The sequence below is a fragment of the Perognathus longimembris genome, chromosome 5, assembly GCF_023159225.1.
Source record: "Perognathus longimembris pacificus isolate PPM17 chromosome 5, ASM2315922v1, whole genome shotgun sequence".
Taxonomy (NCBI): domain Eukaryota; kingdom Metazoa; phylum Chordata; class Mammalia; order Rodentia; family Heteromyidae; genus Perognathus; species Perognathus longimembris.
In genome coordinates this window covers 35,344,444-35,358,589 of record NC_063165.1, presented here as the reverse complement: position 1 = coordinate 35,358,589, position 14,146 = coordinate 35,344,444, and the positions used below count along the sequence as shown (strand labels likewise).

The window sequence follows — 14,146 nt, the reverse complement described above, 5'->3', positions numbered from 1 at the left end:
GTCTACACCAGCCCCTTTCCTTATGTTACTAATTTGTGAACACTTAATTATATAGCAGATGTTTTGGCTTTCTATGCAGTAGGTAATTGATTTAATACTTATAACAACCTTGGAAGCTCGAATTCTAGCCTCATTTACAGACTAGACAATGAATCCTAAATTAGCTTCTCAAGGTTTCTGCTGCTGAGATTTGAGTTTGGCTTTCTGGCCCCATTCTAATTATAATGTTTCACTGTAGAAAGTGGTTAGATACATCTTCCACACCTGGCACTGTGGCCAATACTCATGAAGGCTGAGAGGGTGGGGTTGGGAGCAGTGGACACCTGTGGTCTCCATTAACTGGGAGTTCATAGTGATGAGCAGAAATGAACCCTTCCTCTCCTTATGTTTGCTTCTTCCCATTTCCCCCGCCCCATATCTTCAACGTGTCTCTCAGGTGTTTGTATTGCACTAGAGCATCTACACAGCTTCAGCAAAACAACACTGACACGATAATGCAAATCTATCTCCTTAGCTTATTCCTGGGTCTTTTTGCTTAACTGGCAATTGGAAAATGTCCATTACTAACTGTTTTTCAGTACTATTGTGACAGTTCAGTTTGAACGGACACTATTCAGTGTCATACTTAAAATTTTCTATGATCCCAGATGACTTTTCTTCCACCTGATTCCATTCATTTTAACAGCGTTTGATCCACAAGTGAATTAATTGTGTGGTACACACCCAAGCTCTAAGAATTTGGGGGATGCTAAACAGCCTCCTCTCCTTTACCTTACGAAGTTGATAGAGATTTAGGAATACTTATAAATACCTAGAGAGAAGCAGATACTAGGAGGAGGGGGAAGAGGTCAGAACAGTGGTATGTTATTGCCTATACTCTTCCATTCACATGTCACATACACACACACACACACACACACACACAAGCACAACACTAGGGTTAGAGTTTTATAGTCTCATGGTCATAACAGATGATGTCTTCAAGCAATTGTTACTAGTAAAGTACCATTAAGTATTTTGATATGTTTTGCTTTATTTAGCCATTAAACTCCGTGAGAAAGATACTCTTAGCTCATATGATAGAAAAAATGGGGATTCACTCATTTGCCCAGAATGCCACAGGGTTGTTAGGAGCTGTAGGTCTTGCTTCAGAAACTACATGCTACAAGATTGTGTCAGGCTATCACTTGAATATAATCTGTGTATTCCAAATTATAGCTTCATACAAATCATAATGCATCTTAACCCATAAAAGGCAATGAGAAATGTTGTTAGGAAGAAACATTTAATAAATTACTTGAGCACCTAGTGTTTTCTTTGTGCAAATTTCAGCAAGTATTCAAGGACTAGAGAAATTTAGTCCAAGAAAATGTGTGTTTGTGTGAAGCTAGATAACTGCCTCAAGTCTCTGGTGGCCTAGTACTAGGAAATTATATGAGGTAGATATCTTTTCTTGATTTTGGTCATCCAATTGTGATGTTTTTCCAATCAAAATTACCAAGCCATTCCAAATCTACCTATTAAAGCCTCTATCTCCAATTTGCAGACCATTCTTCACCTTTGTACCTGCGAAGCTATGATTCCACTATGGGCAGGAAACAAATGGACAAATAACATTAAATGCAAAAAAGAACTACCACATCACAAAGTTAAAGATGCTGAAGACTAGTTACAACCAATGTCTGAGTGCTGTGGCTACGGTCTATGTTGACGACAATGACTGCATGAAAAGAGCAAGAGCACTTGGGAGCTAGGGTCCCCTCCATAAAGTCTGACCTACTCTGCATGGATGGCTCTTCCTGGAAATCAATATTCCTGTGCCTCTAATTCATAATGATATTTTACACTAATAGGACCTAAGAATAATGTGTTCTTTGCATTTAGTTTGAAACAGCATTTGTCATATAAACTTAGAAATTGCATTGGCCCATCCAATACAGTGATTCTAACTTTCTTACTTTCCTATACATCAGTGAACACTGACATGGCATTGATTCAAAATTCCATACTTACATATTTCCATTTGCCAAACATGAGATTCTGAGGGACCTCGAGTCGACAAGGCATGACTAAGGTATCACCATATGCTGAATTTACAGTATACCATCCAAGACCTTCGGGTGAACAAAAACAAAACAAAACAAAAAACAAAAAGAGATTTTAAGTGTTTCGTTGCCATCATCATGTAGGTAAACTGTGGAATGTATCGGTGGATAATCTTTACTGTTTTTCACTGAAATACACTCACAAAGAACAGCTTTTAAATGACTGAGCTATATTTACATATATTTAGATTACTCCTCATGTATCTTTACATATATCTTTAGATATATTTAAAAATACTGTCAAAGCTATCTTTAGGCAAGCTATATAAAAACTATCGAAAACTGAACTAATACATTTACAATGACAATACAATTTTATTTGTAAGAAGAAAAATGAGACTTCAAAGGGCTTTTTAAAGCTATAGGGTTAAAATATTAATTTAATACTTTTCCATTAAAATCTTAATATAGTAAACTAATAGTATAAGATTTCTTTTAAAACTGTTATTTATGAGGTAGGTAGTGTTTTAAGGGGACCAAAATCTCATTGAAACTACAAATGGTTAATAGAGCATGGAAACCTCCCTGATCTTATTGGTTAGTGAGAAATATATGAATAATAGGTAAAGAGAATGTCAAAACAATGATTCTTTTCATTGGAATGGAAAATATTTATCATATTTATATACAATCATGAAATATGAAGAAGTCGAGAATTTGGGGACACAAAGACAAACACTATAAGTTATTTCTAAAATAGTAGATCTGATCTGAAAGAAGAGGCTAGAAAGGTTAGGGAGAAGAAGATGGAGAGAGCTTGGATAATGTTTTGGTGCCTAATAATTGCAGCATAGTACAGTGACTATAATTCATAAAACTCTACTACTTGTTTCATGAAAGACAAAAAGGTATTATGTTGAAGATTCCAAACTTAGATACATTTTAGGGAGATGGAAGTGCAACTTACGCTGATTTTTTTCAGGACATATGGTATATGGTGTGAATTCATTATTCAAATACCATACTGTACCTCATAAATATGCAAAGGTATTTCATGCTACATTTTTAAAAGCTCACTTAAGTTAATAGTGATTAATAAATGAGTTATGTAGTTGAAGTTATTTCATCTGCAGAGGTATTTAAAATTTAAAACTTAATTTAACTAACAAGATATGTCACAATTGGACACGCATGTGAAGGGGCTATTTTAAACTGTAGAGACAAAATAGTATTATGTCCACCAGGTGGTGCTAAAGGGCAATGCTATAGAAATCTGCAATGCATAAATAAAACCATTTTGTCTTTCTGAAGAAACAGGACTGCATAGATGCAGTCATCTGTTAACCACAGTGCGTGCAAATCTTTCAAGTAGAGGTTACAGCCATTTACTTTTTTGAGGTAAAAAGAATAACATTGTTGTTAAAAAATGGATTGATTGAAGAGGCTACATCCCCTTTAAGCAATTTGTCCTAGTGAATATAAACATAAAGAACAAAGTTCATGTAAATATGCAACAAGGCAACATTTTCACCATTGCTAAGAACAGAATGCAAATGATAACAAGTGATAGTGTATTTCACTTGATATATGAGTGAGAGAAGAGGTACATCTTAAATTGTTTAGTATATGTTCAATATAAGAAAACATTTCTTCAAAGATAATTTAAAAATAAAATACTGTAACTATACCATTTTGGGTATCCAAACATCAAACACCAGAAGACTGCGAATGAAGAAATGACTAATTCAGTCTTTGTAAAATAGAAATAATGGACAGGAGAAGTGCTAAATGCATTTCTGTTTTATTTATTAATGTTGAAGTTCTCAACATGCTAGGCAAGCATTCTACCAACAACCAACACTGGAAGCCTAAGATGCATTGAGATACATGGTCACAGACAGCAAACTAATCACATTTAAGACACAGCTTTATTTCAAAACAGTACTTGTTTCCTCTGTTCCTTGGCTCCTTCCTGTGGAATTTCTGCCATGTATTTTATGACCTGCCCATATACAGGTGCAGGTGTGCCAAGCCAAAGAGCCATTGTGTGATTTCATGAAGAGAATCCAAGATGAATTACCTTTTCCTCAAACATTGTAGCAGGACATGTGTCTCAATGTCTTTTAACTGATGTAGCTCCCACCTATGGCTAAGGAGAAGCAACTTAATATCTCAGGTGCTAATAAAATGAATTTCTTGCAAGGTAAAGAAAAAACAGCTAGCTAGACAACAAAATCTCTATGGTCTTTTCCAGAATTATAATGCTTTGTTCATTCTCAGAGACTGTTTTTTCTCCTCTCCTTTCTAGAATACTAATGTGCTGTACACACCAGAATTTTACAACAGATTTTAAAGCTGTATGGATTTCAATAATATGCTATTTCACTGTTATGGTGAAAATACAATCACAACAGGAAAGGGACCATCCATTTTAATCCTGTGTATCTCCAAGAATAATGCTTGGTATTTAAAGGATACCTAATACTATGATTTCTCATTTGATTGTTGTAGAGGACTTTCCATTTTGTTAGCAAATCCACATCTTTGAAAACCAGAGAGGACCTGGTAACACTCGAACTTTAAGAGATTTCTTATTCCTTCTGCATATTCTAAAGGCTAGCTTACCTTCCTTTCCATGTGCAGGACTGTTGGGTTTTGTCGTTGCATAACAGGCAATCCCTGTCTTAAGGAGGGGGGAAATGCATGCTTTGTAGCATATTTTATAAGAATTCTTGGTTGGGAATATGGAAAAAAATTCACATTTCCATTCAGATGAAATTAACATGCTTTGTGCTTTCTGATGTGCAAATGATACCAGGAATTTCCCTTTCCTCATCTGTGATGAGGAGGAAGCAAAAAGTTGATGGGGTGGTGTGTGTGTGTGTGTGTGTGTGTGTGTGTGTGTGTGTGTGTGTATGTGTGTGTGTGATGTTTTGAAGTTATTTGGAAATAGGTGGATTTTCATTTATTGGAAACAACACCAATTCTGGAAGGAGTCAGAACTGAACTCTGAAGAGCAGAGCAAACTGAAAGCAAATAAGACACATTAGAAGAATGAGGACAACAGCCACAGACAGTAGCTTTGTTCCATAGCCCCAGGGCAGAATGAATGATAGGTTAGATGGCATTAGAAGCCTACACTTGTGCTTATTTTAGAATCAATTTTCAAGACTGCAATAGTCATCAACTTTCTTCTTCTGGTAAGGGTATATGGAATCCCAGGGTTATCCTAGAGAAAGATTAAAGGCTTGCGTCCTTAGGATAGCTAACATCTCCAGCCCCCTGGGGATAGAGAGGCTCCAAAGCCCTCAGTGATTTGGTGATGAATTAGCAACCTAATTTGTAGAGATGTCTTAATCTTTGAGATGAAATGCCAGCATCACCCAAAGCACCTGTCAACTTCGATGTTTCTTACACATTTTCACAGAACTTTTTATCTTTGAATTACCACATCTGAAAATTGAGTTGAACTTACTAGAATCCCCTTGTAATTTTGTGCCTGCAATATTAGTTGATTAAGCTACTCATGGTGTTGTAGTCTATAAGAGAATAGACAACTCTGTAAATATAGAATTCCTGTGATGTTCTTCTTAAAGGATTCTACAAATAGAATGCAAGTAAATGCATGTGTTCATAAATATGAGCTTTTCTATGCTAATTACAGTCACATATTTATACAACAAACACTTTATAAGGAGTGTCAAGAACAGACTTGCAAAAATTTGAAGTTAGGTGACTTTGCTCTTTGATGAAGATATTTTAAAATCTAAAGATTTTGACCACACCAGTGACAAATGATTTTTCCATAAAAAATTAATTGCCCAGTTCAGAGCAATCATTTTCCCTGCATTACTGACTTATAGGTGTTATGCACAGACATTTGAATTGGGGTGTCTTAAAATTCAAAATCTGCTGCCTCATTTCCAGTGGAAGAATAGCAAGTAGCATAGAAAATTGGGTTAATTGTTATTTATTACACGGATACTTTAATCACATCATCATTCTTAAAAGCACGTTTTGAGCCCTGAAGCCTTGTTAAGGTGCCATAAGCGTTAATTGCAAGTACAATTTGGCTCATAGCTTAGGCATAAGAACTAATTTCTAGTTTCATAGAAGTTTGTACTTATTAGCAAAGACTTACTTGAACAAGTAAATGATGGCAGAGGGTGTAGGTGTAAGTGCAAGTTGATTATTAATAATACTGTCGTATTGATTTGAGGAATTTTGATAGAGAAACCTGCTAATGCTATTATTTATTAATGAGTTAGGATGTGTGAACTACTTATTGACAGGTGAATACTTCCAATAGCAGTTTATAGCAGTGTTTTTTAGTTAGTCACTATTGATATTTGAAGTAGAGTATAGGAGAACTGATCTGTGGTTTAGGAGGGTTGCAGCAACTCCAGGATCAATCAGATGAGTGTTTCCCATTCCCTCATGGCATTAATCAGGCATTATCAATAAATGTCCCTTCTGTGACATAATTGTCCCAACACCCTCCCTACTGAGAATCTGTGACAGAATTAGCACCAGGATCCTAATACTGGAATAGAACACAGATCCCCATAATTCTGTGAACCCACTGAAAAGAAGCAAGAACCACATATACCACTTTTATTTTTCCTGAGTATATTTTGATATTGATAATGCATTATATTCACTTAGGGAAGGTGACAGTAGTTCAATACTAGTGAGGAAACTAAATGACATTGAAAGAAACTTTGAACGATCAACCAAGTCAAAATTTTTATCTGCATTTAGCATTCCATAAAATTGTACAGGAGTCATTGAAATTCTAGAGAATTCTGATAATATATGGACAGAGTTTGTGATAATTTAAAATGAGTGTCTTAAAATGCTCTTCTCAGAAAAGTGATTTTGCTTTAAAAATATTTAATCAAATACAATGCAGACACAAGAAAGATCTGGCTTTATGTTTGAAATGTCACTAAAAGCAATGGATTTTTAAGGTTTCTTTGAGAAGCACCCTCACTTTCTTTATTTTGAGAGAAGCCTGGGCTTCGCACATACTTAGGGTGTTAGGATGCTATCCTTCAGGAGATGTGGTTTTGAAGAGACTACAGAGGCTCTCCATGTCACCGTGTGTCCTTTAGTGGTACCAAGCTTAAATAAAAAACACAGAAAAATACTTCATGCTTTTTTTGGTGAGGAGAGTGGCAAATAATTGGTTTGGTATATAAAAAGAATAAAAACTTAAATTGTATTTTACAGCATATTTTCATAGTAAAAGAGACTAAAGGAAAACAAATTATAAGCATGCTTTCAATCTACTACAGATTATACAGGCTATATCCCACAAACTGTTACACAGTACTGTATATTTTTCCATGACAAAAACTAAAATATATATGTAATTGAACTTCTTGAATTTGACTGCTTTTTGTTGTTGTTGTTTTGGCCAGTCCTGGTCCTTGAACCTCTGGGCCTCAGTGCGGTCCCTAAGATCTTTATTCTCAAGGCTAACATTGTACCACTTGTGTACTAGCGCCACTTTCTGCTTGCTGTAATTATTTGGAGTAAAGAGCATCAAGGACTTTCCTACTTGGGCTTTGAACTGAGATCCTTACATCTTAGCCTCATGAGTTGCTAGGATTACAGACCTGAGCCACCAGCGGCCCTCTTGGGTTGACTACTTTTTTACTTCCAAACTTCTAAAGATCTGCAACTTTGTCTTTGATAATGAACTGCCACTTTAATATTTAGCCAATATAATAAAAATAATCAGAAAATATTATTTTCCTAGTCTTCCATTACCCATTTTATTTTTTTCCCCACATTTCTTCTTGCATCGTCTCTGTGTGAATTCCCCAGGACTTTATTTGGCAATTAGCATAACTTATGAGGTGGTTGTTTAGCACTAATACCTTAATACTCCATGGGTTAGTATACCACAAATACTAAAGTTCCACTACTCTGAACATAAAAGTCAGGTTTACCTATTTAAAAGGACCAGTTCTGTATGATGAAAGAGCCATTTTCCTGGGCATGTTAGCCTATTAACTGTACTGAAACTGTGGCTACAGTTCAGTTATTTTAACAAGAACAATGGTACTGTGTTCTTGGAAATACCATCAACAGGAAGGCAGACATGATGCTTCACAAAAGAAGATTGCATCATCTGCAGTAATGGGAATGTTTGGAATTTAGACAAGCATCTGTCTTCAGAAAGAGTTCATAGTTTGGATGATATTATTAGATCCATTTTCTCACACAGAATCCAATGTCATGACAACAACAACAACAAAAATCTTGATATGACAGAATCCAGGCTGTCCTTGATAACACTCCCAATTCTCCAAACAACAAATTCCAAATAGCATTAATATTCTTCAAAATGGTTTAGGAGAAAAAGTACATTGCCAAGATTTTTAAAAGATAAAATCATCATCATTTTCACAGAGAACGTCTATTATTAACAGCCTTGTTAATGGCATTTCTTTAGCATTTAAAAAATATTCAACCACATTAGAATAACACGCTGAGATAATTCTGTTTTACAATTGAAGTAGAGGAGTGCCAGGACTTGCAAGTACACTGGTAAGGCTGCTCAAGCAATGTCACAGCAGAAGATCACAAGAGCCTATGAACACATTAGATGATGCTAAGTGAAATGAACTCTGTTATGGAAACGAGTTGTAATTACTTTCACCACGCCATGTGAAACCGTTGATTCTTTTGTTGATGATCCTCTTGTATCCCTTCCTGTGGTTGTGCTCATGCTATCAGTGTATCTCATCTGAATATACTGGATACTGTATATACTGGCATTAGAGCTAGGGGAGTGAAAGGGAATATCAAAATTGAGAGACAAAGGATAAAAAGACAAATGACTCCAAAAGCAATACTTGCAAAACCATTTGGTGTAAACCAACTGAACAACTCATTGGGGGGAGGGCGGAAAGGGGAAGGGGGAGGGGGAATGAGGGAGGAGGTAACAAACAGTACAAGAAATGTACCCAAGGCCTAACGTATGAAACTGTAACCTCTCTGTACATCAATTTGACAATTAATACAAAAAGAAATGTAATAGAGCTATGTCTCTAAACTGGCTGAGTGATTTTGTCCAGGGTGCTAGCTTCTGGCATATTGCATATTAAATACCTAACTTGGTACTGAAAAATGTTTATATTGGTTGAAATAGCTTTTTGCTCTTTTCTTCAAATAAATTTCTATTAGCATTTCCTCTGTCTCTTGAGAATGTACATTTGTACAACTAAATATAATAAGAAATATAGGTTAGAAAGCTATTTAATAAGGTTTTCCACATATTTGGTGCAGCTTTGCTAGATGATTTTAGAGTCTTAATTTCTGCAAATTCCATGCTTCTAATTGACATCTCTCAGAGGGATTGTAATGTAAGTGAAAGTAATACGAAGAAAATGATATTTCTATGATTTTTCCCTATGTTCATATGATATGATCTAGCTCTCAGCTTTGAGAAGATGCGAAAATAGAAACAAGTGTCCTATCTTTGAAAGTAAGTAAAGCACAGAAAAGATATAAAATTTTAAAGTACAAAAAGTTTCTTTGTAATATGCAATACTTTTCTTGTAATTGTTTTTTAATAATCTGTTTAAAAATTATCTTTATGTAATTGTACAAAGGGGTTTCAATTCAACATGTTGGTTTGTGGGTACAATGAATCCTGACCAGTGTCAGTCACCTCTTTCATCATTTTTCCAAATCGTCCATCCCCACCCACCCCCTCAATTTACCTGGCTCCATTTTCACACGTGTACACTGAATGTATTCCGGATTCCTGATATTCATTTTGTTAAGTTTGTTGTTCAAAGGAGCGACACCATTGAAATTCTTCCTAGCATATAGCTTACTTTAGATAATGCTTGTATATCATCTAGCTATCCATCATCTAGCTATCTTTTATCTAGCTATATCTATGTACATATGCTCCCACAGATGTTTAGCTAGAGGATTTAGTGAAGACTCAAAGGTTGAATAAGCATGGAATCCATGCTCATCATAGCTTGCCCACAATGGAAATTCAATTGGGTGATTCTGGGATACATGAACTGAGATATATCACAGGCATCTATTAATATTTCAACATTAGCTTTTCATAGATTCCATTTTTTCTCTGACAATCTAATTCTTAATTGATGAGTAGGAGGAAAGGTGGGAAGGAACAAGATAATTTAGGAAGGCAAGGAGTGGAGTTGACAACCATAGGGAACTGTACTGGAAGGAAGTTCTGTTATTTCTAAGGGTGTCAGAGCGGATAAATGCTGCAAAGACCTTTGAAATCAGCACTAGGAAGCTGCCTCCAGGTTTGGAACTTTTCTGAACTTCTAAAGATTTTGTTTTAAACTATTTGAAGAAGCCAATTTTAAGTTTATGTATTGAATATTCACACTGCAATTTAGAAAGTGGCTTAGAATTTATTACTCTCAAGAATTCTCAGAACCTTTCTATCAAGGACAAGATTACAAAACAGAAACAAATAAACTAAGAAAATGGTGGGGGGAAAAAAACCCTAAGAGCTGGGCAAATGGCTCTTAAGCTTGAACATGTGGACAGTTAGTGAACTCCATACTCGTCTGAGAATTCTTACATTCAGTTGCTCTTTTGCTAAAGTGTGCAGTATAGGTTGCCAGTGTCTTTGTCACATTTTCATGTTCTTATTTAAGCATCCACTAAATACATATTCAATCTTCTTTGTTTATTAAATCTTTATGAGATACAGTTGACACAAAAATGTAGCTCAAGAAGCTCTAACTGCAGGAACCATAATGTACCAATGACTTCACTGCTGGAACTCTATCAACAGATTTTTGCTCTGGCCACACTTTTTATCAGCTCTTCCCAGCTAATGACCAAGTGGAGCAAGTATTCTAAAGCATGAAAGTGTAGGAGAGTATTCCTGAGAGTGCTGCCCACTTGCTGCCTACTTATTGGTAGCCTGAAAAAGTTATTTTCCCTCTGTCTTCCTTTCTCTTTGTCACTTAAGGTTCTATTTAGTTTATAATTTGGTAACACTACCAGCATGTTCAGCTCACTCCTTATTTTTTTTCACAAAGATGTTTTCCTGTCATAATGTTTGCCTGTTCAATATGTTTGCCATGTACTTCCCCTAAATTGTGACTAACTCGGGAAGAAATTGGTGAAGAATACAATTACATTGACTCTTTTCACATTAGTAGGCTATCAGATTCTGGAAAAATAGAATTTCAGTATGGCTTCAATGGAATAAATAATTTGGATTAGTAAGGAGTTAATTCAATTAATGATTTTTATTCATTAAAAACATATCTCAAAATAGGCTTAAATCAAAGGCTTAAATGTCAGACCTTCAACCACAACATTTCCAGGAGAGAACATGTTGAAAAATTCCTTGACATTGTCCTTGGCCAAATTCTGTTTGTTTTGACACAGAAAACATAGATAGCAAAAGCAAAAACAAGCAAGTATGATTGTATCAGATGTAAAAGTTTCTACTCTAGTAAACAACCAATCAAAAAAGGTAGTCTAACGTTTCAGAGAAGGTATATCAAGTGATACATGTCTGATAAAGGGTAGGATCCTAATACATAAATAACTCACACTACTTAATAAGAAATAAACAAGTAAACATTAATTTGGACACATGAACTAAATAGATATTATTCAAGGAAAATATGAAGATGGCCAGCAATTTTGTGAAAAAAATGTTTAGCATCACTAAAAAGTAAAAAAAAAATCAAATTCACAATGAAATATTAATTCATATGTTTTTGGGTATCTACTATCAAAAAAGAAACAAAAGCTGTGAGTGTGAGATTACAAGAGAGGTAAGAAAATCATTTATACAATGTTGATGGGAATGTAAATTGGTGTAGATGTTGTAGATAACAACAAAGAGGTGCTTCAAAATGTTAAAAATTACCATATGATCTAGCAGTCTCAGTTCAGTATGTATCCAAAAGATAAAAAAGCACGATTTGTACTCCTCTGCTCATTGAAGCACCATTCACAATAGCCAAAATAAAGAACAATCTAAATATCTGTTGATGGGTAAATGAAATGTGTGTGTGTGTGTGTGTGTGTGTGTGTGTGTGTGTGTATGTGTGTGTGGAGAGAGAGAAAGGGAAAGAGAGCACAAAGGAAAAAAATCAGTTATAGGTACAAAGTATATATTATATGTATTTACTACACTGAATATGGGTCACTTGAGGGGCAGTATGTGAAGTAAATTAAGCCCCCACAAAGAAGAACAAGTAGGGCATGATTTTCCTCATATGTGAAATTCAAGAATAATTTATATACAAAAGAGAGAAGTATGGTGGTCACTAGGGGTAGGAGATGGAGGAAGTGGGGAGATGTTGATACTGGTCCAACTGTACAACATTGTAATTGTGAGTAACTTTAGAAAAGTAAAGCACAGCATGAAGATAACACTACAATACTATAATAAAAAAGACACTGCAATACTATATCATATGGTAGAAATTTACATAGAGTAGATTTTTCCTACCCACACCATACACAAAAATACCCTGCAATTACATAAAGAGATAGAATGAATATAGTAGTTATTTCACCATACACATGCATATAAAGCTTTTATAATGAGGACTTTAAATGTTTACCTATAAAAATAAACAAGCTTGAATAATAGAAAAGCAATAGCTAATTATAACAGTAAGTATTATATAGCATTTTATAGTTTATATTGTTTTCCCATATATTGTACATATGTTGCAATTGGGCTCCCACAAAATCCTATAGGGTGATCAAATAAAACTGTGTATAAGCAAATATTATGACACTTCATTGTAATAATCACTTGCTATCCATCCTACAAAGCCAAGACACACCAAGGCCATATTATCACTAAACATGAGCCAGGACTCAAACTAAATCTAAGTCCAATTATTTTTTTTACATTTAATTGCATTCTTTTAAAATAGTTGTTCAAAGGTATTTCAATCCAACATGTCAGATTGTGAGTAGAAGGTATCTTGATCATTTTATCCCATGCATCATTCTCTCTCCCCTCGAAAACCTACTATCCCCTTAATTTTCCTATTGCATTTCACATATATACATACAGTATTATGACTATATTCTCCCAGTCTCCTAACATCACTGTTAGATATAGAAAAATAATTCAGTGTGTTTATATCACTTAATATAACAAATAGTTCATTAGTATTTTGGAAAAGTATTAAAATGTTGGACAGACTTAAATATTTTTCAAAATCAGTAGATTTGAGAGATCAAAAGAAAACAAACTATTGTAGTTATTCATTTCTCTAGAAATGGGATGTTGTATAACAATTAGGCACCTTTGCCAGGAAATAAAATGTATTTCAACATAGCACATCTCATTATCAATGCAATATAGAAAACCATAATAGGAAAACCCAAGTGTTTTAGCTTCTTTCAGATCAGGACTTTATTTGAAGGCTAATACAGTCCTTCAAAGTCACACACAGGAAGAGTAGTATTTTATGCATAAAGCATGCTCCAATACCTAGAACAATAGAGACAACACAGGAGACTACCAAGAAAAAATGTCCTCAAGGACTAAAATGATAATGGCTTTGTCTTTTCCAAAAGTACTTCTTGAAACTTTGCCTTTACAAAAGCCTTTATGAGACTGTCCATTGAAGCTTTATTCATAATTGTTTAAATCAGGAACCAAGCACTTATCCCTCAATAGATATGTAAATAAATAAAATGTGGCAGAGGTAGGGATGAAATATTACTTGGCCATAAAAAAGAAATAAGCTAATAAGCCATGAAAAGACATGGTCGGCACTTAAGTGCATAATGCTAAGTGGAAGAAAAACCTATTGGTACAGCTACATACTCTCTGAGTACATTTTTTGGAATAGAACAAACTATGGAGAAATTAAAAAGCTCAGTAGATACTAAGAGCCTAAAGGATGAAAGATGCCATCATTATATTGAGCAAAAGAAATTTAGGAAATGAGATTATTCTGAAACACAATAATCGTGCATACATATTATTAGAAATACATCAGATTTGATAAAGTATACAAGGAGGAAAAATAACGCAACGTGTGAGTTTCACTTAATAATAGTATAATAGTACTATTAACAATTAATAATACTATAAA

The 14,146-nt window shown here is 34.7% G+C and overlaps 1 protein-coding gene across 2 annotated transcripts in view; it reads right to left on the bottom strand.

Annotated features, from left to right (window-relative positions):
• Alcam (activated leukocyte cell adhesion molecule) overlaps positions 1-14,146 on the bottom strand; it is a 169,617-nt gene that overhangs the window by 46,142 nt on the left and 109,329 nt on the right. For both annotated transcript variants that reach the window (XM_048346536.1, XM_048346537.1), the window contains exon 2: positions 2,014-2,114. In XM_048346536.1, coding sequence (XP_048202493.1) covers positions 2,014-2,114 — 101 coding nt within the window. The remainder of the gene's footprint in view (positions 1-2,013; positions 2,115-14,146) is intronic.